Source organism: Rhagoletis pomonella, unplaced genomic scaffold (genome assembly GCF_013731165.1).
Source record: "Rhagoletis pomonella isolate Grant_MI unplaced genomic scaffold, Rhpom_1.0 Rhpom_scaffold_00006, whole genome shotgun sequence".
In the NCBI taxonomy this organism is placed as follows: Eukaryota; Metazoa; Arthropoda; class Insecta; order Diptera; family Tephritidae; genus Rhagoletis; species Rhagoletis pomonella.
The window spans coordinates 61,192,961-61,209,223 of NW_023458560.1; the positions used below are offsets into that span (position 1 = coordinate 61,192,961).

Sequence of the window (16,263 nt, forward strand, 5' to 3'; positions counted from 1 at the left end):
TTTATGCGATTATAATAAGTGAGGTATCAGTTTATTTTAAACTAGATTTCATTTTAGATAGTACTACATGTTTTGAAATTGTGGAAATAATCGATGGTCAAAATTTAAAAAATTAAGATAAATAAGTTTTTTTTTTATTTTACCCGATAAAAAATCCCAACAAGCCAAGTCCCACAACAGACTATTATATACCATTTCAAAGGCCTATATATCCTCCTTTCAGATCATATTCGCCCTTTGAAATCGAAGCAAAAATAGTCATTCAAAAACTCATAAATCTATAAAATCGTATTTTCTGACCTAAATTGACCGGTCGCGACCTCTAAATGAACTTTAAAAAATCTATAAAAATAGGCAATAATATTTCTCATAAAAACGAATAAAATTAGGGGGTAGGATCTTGAAATTTTCAAAAAAGCACTTTCGATGGGCACCCTAATATATGTTATATGTACGTAAATATTCTATACGACAACTTGAAGAGATCATAGAATATTTATTTGGCCAGAAAATCATTATATGACAATTAAAAATTCATTCAAAAAAGGCGCAGCTGCATTGAATACTAAATGTCAATTCATTACATAATTTTTATTCTTATTTTAGGAAGGTACTTCATTTTCTCAGTTCGCGCTTTTTCTAAGCTCCAAAGCGATTGTCATGCATGAGACATACTTATTTTTTCGTTCTTGCTTTTATTTTTAATTTTGTTTTGATTCTGCAGTTTTATTTTTGGATTTTTGTTTTGCTCATACATAAATATGTAGGTACATATGTATGTATGTATGAGTGGCGAATGAGTGATTACGTGCATTGAAAAATAAATAGACTGAAGAGTTTATTATTGTGTAGAATTGTAGGTGGTAGAGAAAGGTGATGTGATATGTACCCGTAAGTATGTAGTCTGTATAATAGCCAATAATGATCACTGTGCGCATGCGTTGATTAAGCCGGTAGCGATTTTGTGGCTCACTGGCTTGCCGGAGATTCTACATACATACATATGTAGTCCGATGGGAGTGTATGTTAACTGCGCAAATTTTTTTCTGCTACAGTTCTCGTTATTGGTATCACCATTCACGGTTAAAAGGATTTAAGTGTCTTCGAGTTTTTAATTTTATTTTTATTTTCATTTTTATGTATATGCAAAAATCTTTTAACAAAACAAAAAACAATAAAAAACTTTAAGAACAATGACAACTGTAGCAAAAACCAGCTTCGTTGACCTTCACTTACATTATACGATTGATACATAAAATGATCGTGAGGCTTTTCAAGAATTTTTCGAAACCGCTGAAAATTTTTGGCACTTTTGGGATTTTTTTTGTATTTAACTTTTTGGATTACTCTAAAAACATTTGTGATATTTTCGAGACTTTTCGATATTATTCAGATTTAATTTTTTTCGGGAATTTTAAAGATTTTTTCTAGACATTTTTATATTTTTCGTGCTTTATTTTTAGGTACATTTTCCATACATATTTGTAATTTTGTTGTGATTTTTCGGCACTTTTCAGGAGTTTTGCCGATGTTTTCGAGATACTTTGCGGCTTTATTTTAGGGATTCTTGCGTAACTTTTTCGGATTCTTCAGTTTAAGTTTTTCCTTTTTCGGATTTTTCGAAATTTCTTCTGTTTTATGTTTCCAAATTTTTTTGATTCCTCGGGAGTCTTCTATTATATTTTTTACGATATTTTGGGACTTTTATGATTTTGTACTTTTTGGATTTTATCTGGATTTTTTCGGGGTTTCCTTGATTTTTCGATATACATATTAGTAATTTATTCGAAATTTTTCCAGTATTTTTGGGAGTTTTGCCGATTTTTTCGAGATACTTCGCACATTATTTTTTTGGGGTCCCTACGTGACTTTTTGGATTCTTTAGCTATATTTTTCGAATTTGCTCGTGTTTTATGTTTTTAGAATTTTTCAGATTTTCTGGGAGTCTTCGTTATATTTTTCACGATATTTCGGGGCTTTTCTGGATTTTGTTCTAGATTCGGGATATAAGTATTTTCTTTTTGGTATTCAAAGTTTTTTCCCGGTAATTTTCGGTTTTATTTTTTGCAATATTCGGGGTTGTTTCGGCACTTATTGTTATTTTACGTGATTTATTTTTTTTCGAGATTTCTTGTGTTTCGTTGTTTTGAGGTCCTAAGGATGTTTGCCAATTTTTATCAGAATACTTTCGGGTATTCTTCATGCTATATATTTGGAGCTTCTCGGAATTTTAATTGGATTTTCTCAAGACGTTTCTGGACTCTCTGTGCTTAATTTTTTTAAGAGATTTTTGTGCTTTTTTCGGTTTTTTTTTAGTTTTTGTGATTCTTCTGATTTTGTTTTTCGCGATATTCCAAATTTTTTTTTAGTTTCCTCGAGCTTTGTTTTCCTAGAAGTCTTCGAAACTTTTCGGGATTGTGTCGGGAATTTTTTTGGATTTTTCGGGACTTTCTTGGATTAGTGAGTTTCTTCGCGATTTAAGCGAATCACGATTTCTTACCGGTATTTTTCCGGACTTACGGTTTAATTTTCGCGATATTTTGTGGTTATTTCGGCACTTTTCTTGATTCTTCATGTTGTATCATTTCGAAACCTGTGTGAATTATCCTTCCCTTTTCAAAACTTTTGTCTGTTATTGTTTTGGGATCCAAGAGATTTTTCCGAATTTTTCGCAGAATATATTTTCAATTCTGTATGTTACACTTTTTCTGTGCGTTTCTGAAATTTTTTGTTTTTTCGAGATTTTTTTGGAACTTTCGTAATTCTTCAGATTTTATTTTTCGCAAAATTTCGATTTAAGTATTTTTTCGAGACTGTTCGCATTTCCCCTTATCTTTTCGGAATACGTCGCGTTTAATTTTTTTAGTATTCTTTGTGTTTTTTTGAGATTATTTGTGAGTTACAATTTTGGGATTTTTTTCGAAATTTTATGGTATTGCTCGTTCTACATTTTTCCGAAAAATTTTGGAATTTCCCAGATATTATATTCGCTATGTTTCGAAATTTACAAATTCTGGATTTTTTCCAGACTTTGGATTACTTCGTTTTTTATTTTTCGGTGTATTTGTGATCCTTACAGGATTTTTTCGTCTTTTCTGGATTCATCATTTTATTATTTATTTTTGGAAGTCTCAGGATTCAACGGGTTTTGTTTTTCACAATATTTCGTCATTTTTTCGAGAATTTTCGGTATTCTTTGTGTTTTATTTTTCTGAAAATTTTCAGAACTTTTCGGATTTCTTAATGTATTATTTTTCGCGTTATTTTTAGCGTTTTTTTGAGGTATTTGGGTGTATTTGTCATCCTTACATGATTTTCCGGTCTTTTCGGGGCACTATTTTTTATTATTTTGGGAATTTTTCTAGATTCCTTGTGATTTATTTTTCGAATTTTCGCTTCTAAATTTCTCGAGTTTCTTCCTCCTTTCTTATTTTAGAGTAAATTTTCGGAATTCTTCATGATTTAGATTATGCGATATTTTGGGATTATTTTGGAACTTTTCTGGACTCTTCCTGTTTTATTTGTCGCGTATTTGCCATACTTTTAGGATTTTTCGAAATATTTTTTTTTTGAATTTATTGTGACTTTTCGGGACTCCTTATATCTATTTTTTCGGTACTTGATTTTTCCGGAATTTTTCGAGTCTTTTCGTCATTCTTCAGATTTTCGCGATATTTCGGTTTCGGGAATTTTTCGGTACTTTTCGGGATTATTGGTGCAAAACTTATCTGGATAATTCTGGGACCTTTGGATATTTTGCGGGAATTTATTCGTACCTATTAGAATTTTTCGGACTTGTCAGATTTTTTTCGGAAAATTTCGGGCCATATGTAGCACAATTATAGATGTTTAGTGTAAAAAGCAGTACGTGATGATGCCATACCAAAAAAATTTAATCCTTTTCAATGCAAAATACATAAAATATAAGAATAAATAAGTATATGCGTATTATTAAAATCACTATGTGCATACATATGTATATTCAGCGCAAGTGCATAGATACCTAGGAAAATAAATATGTATGACGAATATACAAAATTAGAAAACGTTTTAACCAGACAAAACTATTCTTATTGAATACAAAATAAGTAGGTATTTGTTTCAAAATTTATTTCAACGTATGTATGTATGTATGTTTATAGTAGATATGTGCATGCAAGTACATACATAGTACTACGGAGCATTCTCCGATATCAGGATTTTGTAAGCAACAATTTTTTCGTATAAATAGAGCACAAATTCGTAAGCAAAAGACATTCACAACACAAGCAGCAGTTCTGTAACAGCAACCTCAACAAATCAACAAACCTAACAAAATGTTCAAGCTTGTAAGTACATACATACATACGCACATACATACATACATAATACCTACATACAAAGTAGAATAATTTTGCTACAAATTACTTTAGCACTTGCATAAGTATTTAATCCTCAGCCACTTAGCAATTCAATAATCCGCGAATGGAATTAGCGCGACTACTACTAATAAATGTTTTTTTAATATTAAAAATTTTCTTCTCCTTCACTTGCAGTTCGTTGTCCTTTTCGCCGCTCTCTTCGCCTTCGCTGCCGCTGGCCCATCACCTGTTGCTCGTCCAGCACCATTGCCAGTGGCTAGCCCACATCCAGCGCCTGCACCGGCACCACAATTCTACTATGGCGGCTATGCTTCACCCTACTCTTACGCCTACTCTGGATACCCCTACTACGGTTAAGTCCGAATAGTCGCAGCCACTACATAAAGTCGTCGTTCTTCTTTAGCTTCACTGGGTGTTGTGCGTGCGTGCGTATGAATGTACATATGTATGTATATGTACGTAAATGCGTAAACTATTAGTATGCATGCATGGAGACGGCAGAGTAGTAGGTGAGCCCTGGGATTAGCGAAATTCATACGGAAATTATAGAAAGGATTATTACTGCGCTCAGTCATGCCTGTTGCCTGTTGCCTGTTCAGCTTCATATTGCTAGTACTACTATTTAGTTCGAATAACGCTATTACTAATTCACTCATAGCATTCCACTCGGTGGCGCAAGGACTAATTGCTCTTAATGCTGTTAATGGACCAAGGATAATGGATTTCGGATAATGCACTTTGGCAATTTTAATTAGTTTTAATCTTGATTTAAGCTATGCTGTTGTTGGCTTTTTGTTGTTTATGTGTACTCACATACTATAACAAATAAACCTACATACATACATATTATGGAATTGTTAAAAAAATAGGTAAATAAAATTTAGATTGCAACAAAATATGTATGAATGCATGTGTAATTTAATTTAGTATAACAGCCCTTCTATTACTGAGTAGACTGGGGGCACCGGTTCGAAGGAGACACCGGAAATGGTGGGGTAGCTGCCCATTGGTATCGACCTTTTAAAATTCGGCCCAATTTTGCCAGCTCCGGTTTTTCCATCAATCAATCAAGTTTTGATCCGTCAGTGTACCAAATTTCAGTTCCGGGTTTGGTGTAGGGGTTTCCTGTGCCCCAGGATGCTCGGTCCGCGATAGCTACCTTGAAATTCCTAGAAATGACTAGTATTGGAGCTACTGCGTCCGGCATGTGAATTATAGGGTAATTTGTGAATTTCATTAGGAGCTTCATATGACCTGTCATGTTTCCGGTTTTTATTCGGACGCATCCCTCTCTATTAAAATTGGGAAGGGCAGTATGCCTACAAGAGCACTAAGTGCATCAGCAGAACAGGTCCGCCCCTGTTATACCAATGCACACCATTCGGTGTAGTTCACTTAGTTTTGCGCTAGCAGTCCCTTGTGTCGCTTTTGTCCACCATGCCAAGGATGCATAGGTGACTATCGGCTTCACAACTGTGTTGAATGACCAGTAGGTCATTTTGGAGAAAGTCCCGATGTCTTCCCATAAATTCGCGTACATGCGAAGAAGGCTCTCATTACCTTGTATACCTAGGTATGTATTTTTTTGGAGAGTTTTTCTCTCCGTGGTGGAACGACGGGTTCTTTGGGTTTTTCTCTAGCCTGCTCAAAGCTCATCCTCCGGCGAGATGCCAGATAGCGTTCTGACGGGACTTGCATCCTGTCTCACGCTAGTATCCACCATATCTACATCGTACGAAGGACTGTGCGCCTCCGGTAGTACTATAGAGATGGTTTCTGTTTCGACCGAAGTCGAAAGGCCAGCGTTGGCCCCTGTTTGGAGCCGGTTCAGCTCCTCCTGGCTTTTGGTTTTCGTAATTTTTACTCTTCATGTGTATCCCACGAGTATGGGGGAAGGGATGTCAGCTGGGAAATAGCCCCCAGTATCGCGAGCAGGACTTCTTACAACCATAGGGCGCCAGGTATTGGAGGCCACCGTTATAAGATACACTGACGTAGTTCCAATCATCCCATAAGCACGATACGGATGAGACTCGGAATTACGGATTTTATCGAGTTGTTCTCTCTAGATCCGCCATATTCAGTAAAAGCAGGGGCACCGCTCGCAGGGTGTGACTCGTGCGACTCCTGACTCAGAAAATTACAACACATATGAAGCAATATCAAGAGCCTTAACCCCCTCTTAGATGTAGCAGGAGATATCGCTTGGGAGCTATTGTATGCCATGAACTGTCAAACAGTGAGTTATCAACAAGCTTTTGCCATGAATTTCAAGGAAGTTGTGGTTTACTGTAAGAAATATAATTACATAAAATAACTTGGAGTAAGCTATTTTTGCGAATACAGTTATTTTTCGGTATGTAAAATACACTCTTAAGCACTTAGTTTTTTTGTTTTATTAAATCTTATGCGATGAAAAAGGGTTTTTGCTTCTGCTATAAGATTTAAAAATTGTCAAATAGGGTATTTTGCGTTGATGATGACGGAGTACTGAATTTATTTTGATCAATAAATAGAATATGAAATCATTTTAATCTTCTGTTAAATACTCTATACACATGTACATACACATTTGAAAAAGCATGCAAATTATTACAGTTATCACTTGAAATTTTTCTGCCACACACTGACACCTAACGGTTCCATGGTGTAGTGGTTAGCACTCAGGACTCTGAATCCTGCGACCCGAGTTCAAATCTCGGTGGAACCTTCAGGTGATGTTCATTTCGAGTTACGTTTTTTTTTTTTTGTAAGAAGGAAAATAATTATTGAGGATGTATTTTAATTTCAAGACTACTTCACCACCATACATACATATATACATATGTATATATGTACATAAATACTCAATTTTAATGTTTCATTTTACTTATAAATATTCCCGTAAAACTTTAAGCGTTGATTGAAAAAGGAGATCCTATTCAGGAGATCCTATTCAGACAAGTTTTGACAATTTATTTTATTAGTTTTTAATTTTAAAGATTTTTTTTTTATAAAAATGTACTTTATTCTTGAACAAAAACAGTAGAAATCCAAGATTAAAAAAAATCAACAACTTTTAGTAAAAATCTGCAGCTTCTTAATTGGATTTCATAGAAATAGTTTGAGTATGCAGATTTATAGCCCATTCAATATTAGTACAACAAAGTGCAAGTTTAATGTAACTGGGACTTACCCAGTAGATTTTTGGCAATTTATTTTGTTAAAGAAAAAAATTAGTGAGATCATCAACAAAAACTGCGTAGTCCAAATCTTTCTAAGAAATCGAATTGAACAGCTAGAAATTTTTACGACAGTTTGTTGGTTTTTTTTTAATAGTGTATAGAGTTTGAAACTTGGATGTAACGGCTTTTCTTAAAGAAATACAATACTTGGTAGCTAGTTACTTTCAGACCAGTTTCTAGAAGAATTACAATTGAGCTCCACAGCATTGGCTGCTGTTTGGTTTCCGTGGCGCTATTTATAAATCGAGAATATATATTTCTTCGTCATTCATGGATCTTTGTCACTTTGGAAAAAATGCCCAGTCTGAAATTTTTGATACCACTTCCAAGATATGGTGATTTCGGTCATATGCAGTTTAGATTTTATGAAAAATTTCTACAGACCTAGAAATCTATATAATATTGCATGCCGAATTTCTCGTTGCAGATTTCTTGAAATTTAGAATGAAACATCGTGAGCTTATTACAAGTGGGATACCATATTTGGATATTTAAAAAATACTTATGTATATATATCACCACTTTAGCGAACCTTTTCTTGTCGCCCTTTCGAAGCATCAAGAAATTGAATCGGAAACCGAATCTGCGAACTTCAGTGAGCCCTTGAATCGAATAAGTCGGAATGGTACAATACTTATTCCCATTTTCTTCCATAACCCAAGCTTTCGCACGGTTTGTTTCAGAGAACGTTTAAAACAGAGAAGCAGAAATTACGAATAGCCGTGTGAATTGTCAAACACTACCAAAAACGCTCTAGAAGCTCACCACTCGAATCGAAAATTGAGAGCGGAAAATTAACAGATCTGAGCGGCAAGTTAACAGAGCTGAGCGGAGATACAATTTTGTTAATTTGTATCAATGTTAAGTGCTTTGGTTTGGATTTTCTTTTTCGCGGCATTGATTTAATAAAAAAAAAAGATGAAAATTCTTGGTTAAATTAATGAAAATTAATTTTCGAAAATATATGCCAGGGAATGCTTTAAATCCAAAACGTAGATTTGTTATCTAATAAATATGTGAAAGCTATGAAAATATGCAAACTCATTGGTGATTTGCCGTCGGCATTTGGGTCGAAAAAATCGTTTTTTTTTTTTAACGATTCTTATTGTAACGGGTGATTTTTTAAGAGCTTGATAACTTTTTTTTTAAAAAAAACGCATAAAATTTGCAAAATCTCATCGGTTCTTTATTTGAAACGTTAGATTGGTCCATGACATTTACTTTTTGAAGATAATTTCATTTAAATGTTGACCGCGGCTGCGTCTTAGGTGGTCCATTCGGAAAGTCCAATTTTGGGCAACTTTTTCGAGCATTTCGGCCGGAATAGCCCGAATTTCTTCGGAAATGTTGTCTTCCAAAGCTGGAATAGTTGCTGGCTTATTTCTGTAGACTTTAGACTTGACGTAGCCCCACAAAAAATAGTCTAAAGGCGTCAAATCGCATGATCTTGGTGGCCAACTTACCGGTCCATTTCTTGAGATGAATTGTTCTCCGAAGTTTTCCCTCAAAATGGCCATAGAATCGCGAGCTGTGTGGCATGTAGCGCCATCTTGTTGAAACCACATGTCAACCAAGTTCAGTTCTTCCATTTTTGGCAACAAAAAGTTTGTTAGCATCGAACGATAGCGATCGCCATTCACCGTAACGTTGCGTCCAACAGCATCTTTGAAAAAATACGGTCCAATGATTCCACCAGCGTACAAACCACACCAAACAATGCATTTTTCGGGATGCATGGGCAGTTCTTGAACGGCTTCTGGTTGCTCTTCACTCCAAATGCGGCAATTTTGCTTATTTACGAAGCCATTCAACCAGAAATGAGCCTCATCGCTGAACAAAATTTGTCGATAAAAAAGCGCGAAACACATTTCGAACCGAACACTGATTTTGGTAATAAAATTCAATGATTTGCAAGCGTTGCTCGTTAGTAAGTCTATTCATGATGAAATGTCAAAGCATACTGAGCATCTTTCTCTTTGACACCATGTCTGAAATCCCACGTGATCTGTCAAATACTAATGCATGAAAATCCTAACCTCAAAAAAATCACCCGTTAGTTGCTACGCTATTTGCAATGCAACAAACCGCAGTTTGCTAGGTGCTTTAGTTTTTTCCCAAATTCACTTTAAAGATGGACACATTGACTAAAACAGCCTACAAATGCGTACTCTTTGGTAATTTGTTGTCGGCATTTAAAAGCGAAGAAAAAAATCAGTTTTTTATTTTTTAACGATTGCTAAGCTGCTTTCAATGCAACAAACCGCAGTTTTCTTGCTAGTAAATTCACTTCAAAGATGGATACATTGACAAAAACGTACAAAAGCATCAATTGCAAAGTGGTTTTTCTCGAAAAGTTATGTTTGAGTTTTATGAACATTTATTTCGAGAAAATATGCCATATGCATATAACCTAAGAAAACACCTTTTCTTAAAATCTCAGACCTTTTACTCGATTTGATCAAATAAATTTAAGTGAAAGTTATGAAATTGCAATTGCAATAAGCAATTGCTTAGTTTTTATGCATACGGACCAATGTGTTGAATGATGATTTTTCACTGCAATACTCGTATTACATGTAAATAATGGGGATCATTCATGGTCAAAATAAAGTTGACACTAAAGTTAGTTACAGCTTTTTCACATCATTTTCAGTGGAATAGGTATCTGTGAAAAAAGCTGCAACTAACTTTCTTCCTATTAGACATGCGCATATGGATGCTTGTAGTACACACAGATGCGATCAACTACATAATTAGCAACGAAATTCAAAATGATATTGTTTGCGAATTGTGTTTGTTTATTTATTTTTAATAATTTTCTTTAAAATAGAATTCAATCTATAACAGAAACCACAATAATAAAAGTTTAAAAGCTTGCACAAATTGCATAAAAATTAATCAAACTTCAAAAAAAAAATTGTTATCAAGATTTAAATTTTTTTATTTTGAAATTTAGAAAATTTTCGGGTATGCAGCTTTGTAGCCCATTCAATGAAGTACACTAAAGTGCAAGTTTCTAGTCATTAAAAATTACCGTTGAATTTTTAGAATTTTTTTTGTGGAGGGTGTTCGCATTTTCTTCCATATAACACATGATCACAATTTTTTTTGTATGAAAAAAAAAACAGCAACACCCCCACAAAAAAAAAAATCTATAAAATCAATGGTAATTTTTAACAACTTGAAACTTGCACTTTCTTATACTATAATTGAATGGACTACAATACTGCATACCCGAAAATTTTTTAAATATTCTAATTAAATATTTGGATGACCATTTCTTGAAGTTTGATTCGTTTTTTTGCAATTTGTGCAAGCTTTTAAACTTTTATTATTGTGGTTCTTGTTACAGATTGAATTATATTTTAAATTAAAATCATTAAAAATAAATAAACATAATTTGCAAACAATATCATATTGAATTTCGTTGCTAATTAGTTGATCGCATCTGAATGTATATATGTATGTATGTACATACTTACATATGTACATATGTACCCAATACACATACTCCAAAATCATTTATTGATAACGTTCTTGCACATGCACATAATATTACATATATGTATGTACATACATACTAACTTTCTTCTTATTTGGGGCTGACAAACTTTAACTTAAGAGTCGACTTTATTTCGTCTACTAATATGCCCCAATAGTTTTGGAGTCAAATGAAAATGCATTTTCTACGCATACGTATGTACATGCTCCATTAATTGATAACGTTTTTGCATGCATATATATTAGGCCGGGTCGATTTGTGGGGAGGCAAAAAAATCGCCCATTGCTCTGTGAAAATCATATTCTAGGGATCAAAATAAGAAACTTTGCCGAAGGAACCATACCTCTAAAACGAATTCTGATGTCCCCCAATTTGGGTCGAACTTTTGGGTAGGGGCAAATTTTGAAAAATCCCACTTTGACCCATTTAGAGTGCTCCAATCGAGTCCAAATGTATGACCGACCCCCACTAACTTTGGAGGCCCGACCCACCGATGCCAGTGGCACACCCCCTGGAACCCCCCTGGGGGTTCACCATACAAACATTTCAAAAAATCCCCGGTTTTGCACTTTACATGAAAATATCAGCGAAATGCCTATGTTTTTTCTTTTTGGATTTTATTTTTCTCTTTAGAAATTTATTTAGTCAGAACATATGTAAATGAAAAAATGAATTTAACTTAGTAATAGAAAAGAAATTAAAAAAAATTATTAGAAATTAGCGTTTTTACAACCCTTTTAAAACCAAGGCATCACTGTGATGCATTTGCATGTCGTAAACATAGTTGTGTGGGTTTTTTATTCAACCGTTTTAAAAAATGAAGGTATCACTGTGACACAATTGCAAATCGGAAAATTGCTTGTGTGCGTTTTTTAAGACACAGCTGCATGTCGTAAACTTACTTGTGTAGTTTTTTTATAGCACCTACTTAAGAAATGAAGGTTGTTTTTACAACCCTTTTTGTGGGTATTTTAAGGCACCTTCTTAAGAAATGCGCGTTTTTTGCAACCATTTTAACAATTAAGGTATCACTGGAATGCACCGCAACCCTTTTAAACAATGAAGGTATCACTGTGACACAATTGCAGATCGTAAAATTGCTTGTGTTGTTTTTTTTAAGCCACCACAAGACACAGCAGGTAGAATTGAAATTACCATTTCATTCTTATTACCTCGTCTCATAGACCATATATAACGCAACAGTTTTTGTGAATGCATTAAGTCGTTGTGAAGAACTCAAAGTGTGAAGTGCTAATTTCAGATAAAAAAATATTTCAAAAAAAATAATAAGTGAAGTGACCATTCCAAATCAAAAAGTTTACAATGAATCCACCATCCTCTACACCGCAAGATGAAGCAACTACATCAACAACTATCGAAAACCCAATGAGTCATATACCCAAGCATAATGTTACTGTTTTTGGTGTGTCTACTGATTTAACTGATCTTAATTTACCAACCCATCTGGATATCTTGAGATATTATTTTTACTTAAGCGAACGTGCTAAAACAGAACAAAAAAAGTTTTCCCATAAATCATTCACTATTCAAGTACAAGATAAATTGATTGGAATTTGGGAAAAACTTGGTATGGAAATAATGCTGAAAAAAGTGTATTTAATAAATTGAATAAATTGCTTGACAAGTATCAAGACCAAATCAAGAGAAGAAACAACACCCAACAATTTACAGAGTATGTAAAATCTCTGGAAACAATTTTTTACATTGGAACATGTAAATGCGATTTGAAGGCAGCTCCATGTGCATGCGGCTGGGTTCCCGAACGCCTCAAAGAGTTCATGCACGATCAACATAATGAGAGAAGACTAACAATGGATGCATTTGTGATGGAAACTGAAGAGCAAGGAGCAACGTCTATGTCATCAATGCCAACATACGAAGATCCCGATGATTCAACATACGCACCGCCACCGGTTCAAGAAGATATGGATAGAAGCACAAGTTCACAATACACAGAGAGATACGATTGTTTTAACTTTGCCTTGGTATGTGACAGATTTGGTGTGCCTGACAGAGTAGCATCAGCATTGGGAACCGCTTTTTTGCAAGATTTTAAAATTAAAGATAAGCATGGGAAACCTCTCATCATGGATAAATCGAAAGTTCGCAGAGAAAAAGAGAAATGCAGACAAGAAGAGCTTCGCAAACGGTTAGATGATACCAATTTGTTAGCGTTTTCATTCGATGCTAGAAAAGATGATACTTTAACGATAGATAAAATTGATGAGAAGTATCATACTAGGATGGTAAAAGAACTTCATCTTGTTATTTTGAGAGAACCCTATTCTGAATTGAGTGGTTACGTAAGACTGCAACATGAAACCGCTGAATACAAAACAACCAAATTAAATGGTTTTTTCAACGATAAAAATATATCACTGGATGCATTAATTGGAATATGCACTGACGGTGAGCCAACAAACACTGGCCCACACGGTGGAATTATACGACGATTCGAATTGCTGTTAAAAAGACCATTGCATTGGTTCGTTTGCCTTCTACACTTCAACGAACTTCCGTTTCGGCATTTGTTTGAAGCTTTGGATAAATCAACCAGCACTGGACCAAGATCGGCAACCGGAAAACTGAGCCGTCAAATCGAAACTCTTCCGGTAAGTTATTGCTATCACTCATTTATTATAATTGTCAACCATTTTTAATTATTTTATTATTATATATTTTCAGGTGGTGGGCGGCTTCCAGAAAATTGAGTTGCAAAATATGCCCCCTGCTCCAGAAAAAATTGAATTTTCCACCGATTCGAAGTACTTATACGACATATCCCATGCAATTTCTAGCGGCGTGGTTCCGGTGGATCTGGCTAACATCAAACCAGGGAAAATTGTACATTCTCGGTGGCTCACCAAGGCCGCTAGATTATTGCGATTATATGTGACAACGGAAAATCCAGATGCAAATTTAAGAATTCTGGTTGAATTTATAATTAAATGTTATGTGCCAATGTACTTCAATATCAAGTATTACAGTTCTGTCGTGTACGGCAGTGCATTATTTTTCAAGTTCATTGGTTGGTCACGATTTCTAGAACCTCGTTAACGCAAAATTGTCAATCAAGTAATTAAAGATAATTCATATTATGCGCATTCGGAAAATATCTTGTTATCAATGTTGTTTGATGATAGCAAAGAAAAGCGCGACTGTGCCATCAAGAAAATTCTACGCTATCGAACCGATGTTGACGAGCCAATGGAACTTAGAGTTTATAAAAAACCAGATATAAACTTTAATTGCACATTTTATACGGAAATTATCAATTTGAATGATATAAATATCGTATTTGAACCACCATTCCCTCGAAGCATTCCGTACGATACATTGAAAGAATATTTAAATCAAGATGATCCACCGTTTAATGATCCAAAAATTCCATCACACATACAAGGAACGGAACGACATGTTCAATTGCTAGCTAGCGTTTCCAAACGGGTTATACCGGAAAATGTAGAGGCTGTTATGGCGACGACATTAGAGAGCCGTGCGAAATTGCCCAGACTTGAAAGTAAAAAAGACTTCAAACAATAATTTTTTTTAGTTTCTTTTCTATAACTCACTTAAATTAATTTTTTCATTTACATATGATCTGACTAAATAAATTTCTTAAGAGAAAAAATAGATATTATTATAAATAAATAATAAATATTATTATAAATAAATAAATAAAAATAAAGAAAAAACATAGCCATTTAGCTGATTTTTTCATGTAAAGGCCAAAAATGGTGATTTTTTGCAATGATTGTATGGGGAACCCCCCAGGGGAGTTCCAGGGGTTGCGCCACTGGCATGGGTGGATCGGCCGTCCAAAGTTAGTGGGGTTCGGTCATACATTTGGACTCGATTGGAGCACTCTAAATGGCTCAAAGTGGGATTTTTAAAAATTTGCCCCTACCCAAAAGTTCGACCCAAATTGGGGGACATCAGAATTCGTTTTAGAGGTATGGTTCCTTCGGCAAAGTTTCTTATTTTGATCCCTAGAATACGATTTTCACAGAGCAATGAGCAATTTTTAAATCGACCCGCCCTAATATATATGTATGTGCATATTACTGCCAAAAAAACTACGAACATGCATATAAATGTACATACATATGTACAAATCACGGCAGCATACATATATATGCACATAATTACACGTATACTCAAATACAACAATAACTATTTCATTCATAAACGCATTCGCATATTTCTCAAGGTCAAGATCATTCCATTCATAAATACTACAGCAGCACATCTCCCCGCAAATTCATCACCATCAAGCGCAACTTTGTCAATCCGACACAAAAATTCTAAAATCTTAAAATGAAGAAATCTCGGCCAGCCAAGTGAAAAGTGGCAATTATTTCTCTATAACCAGTAAAATAAGTTATCTCGAATCTTGGCAATTTTTGGTAATTTTTGGTAATTTTTGACAAAACACTCTATTTCTCTGTTCCATACCAATATTTCAATCATTAACTAGTATTTTAAAGTGTCATTTTAATAAACATTAAATAAAAGTGTACGTTTTCTGCAGGAAAATACATTAATTTTTTTTAATAAAATCAAAAATTCTAAAATCACAAACATATGTGGTTTTATCGGAAGTTCACAGATGTAACGTGGCAACCTAGCTCGTTTTCACATTTTTCGGTCCGAAATTGTAAAATTTTTGTCCATGACGCGCCACGATTTTTGTACAGGTGGGTCAATGTGCCTTGAACACCATTTACATATATGTATACAAAAAAATTATTTTATTTATTTTTTAATATTGAAAATTTCTATACCTCTAAGAGTTTATAAAAATATATTTATATATATCCACAGATTATTTAAAATTTTGTTCATCCGTAACCAAATCTTCAGTACCATAAAAAGATTCAAACACATCAAAGTACAAGCAATGCAATGTCCAAGCTAGTGCTACTCCACTGTACATGTGTATATGAATGTATGCATGTATGCGTGTAAAAAATGTCAATTCCAGTTGCTTTTTAACCCATTTAGCGGACATAGTTTTTTTGGTTTCAGCTGGTTGCAACTGTTAATGAAGCACAATTTTTATGTTTATTCTTTATGAAAGTTACATGTATCGTCGAGAACATGGTTACATGCAGAATTTTAAATTAATTAATATTATTCTCCATACAAAATGTAC

At 34.2% G+C, this 16,263-nt stretch overlaps 2 protein-coding genes and 1 non-coding gene across 4 annotated transcripts in view; all 3 read left to right on the forward strand.

Annotated features, from left to right (window-relative positions):
• LOC118741033 (threonine--tRNA ligase 1, cytoplasmic) overlaps positions 1–16,263 on the forward strand; it is a 575,984-nt gene that overhangs the window by 237,703 nt on the left and 322,018 nt on the right. The gene's annotated exons all lie outside the window — the stretch shown is intronic.
• LOC118741055 (neuropeptide-like 4) lies at positions 4,269–5,245 on the forward strand. Its single transcript, XM_036472865.1, has 2 exons — positions 4,269–4,328; positions 4,536–5,245. The coding sequence occupies exons 1-2, from the start codon at positions 4,317–4,319 to the stop codon at positions 4,716–4,718; spliced, it is 195 nt and encodes a 64-aa protein (XP_036328758.1). The 5' UTR covers positions 4,269–4,316; the 3' UTR covers positions 4,719–5,245.
• On the forward strand, positions 7,000–7,071 carry Trnaq-cug. The gene has a single exon. It is a non-coding gene; the product is annotated as a tRNA-Gln (tRNA).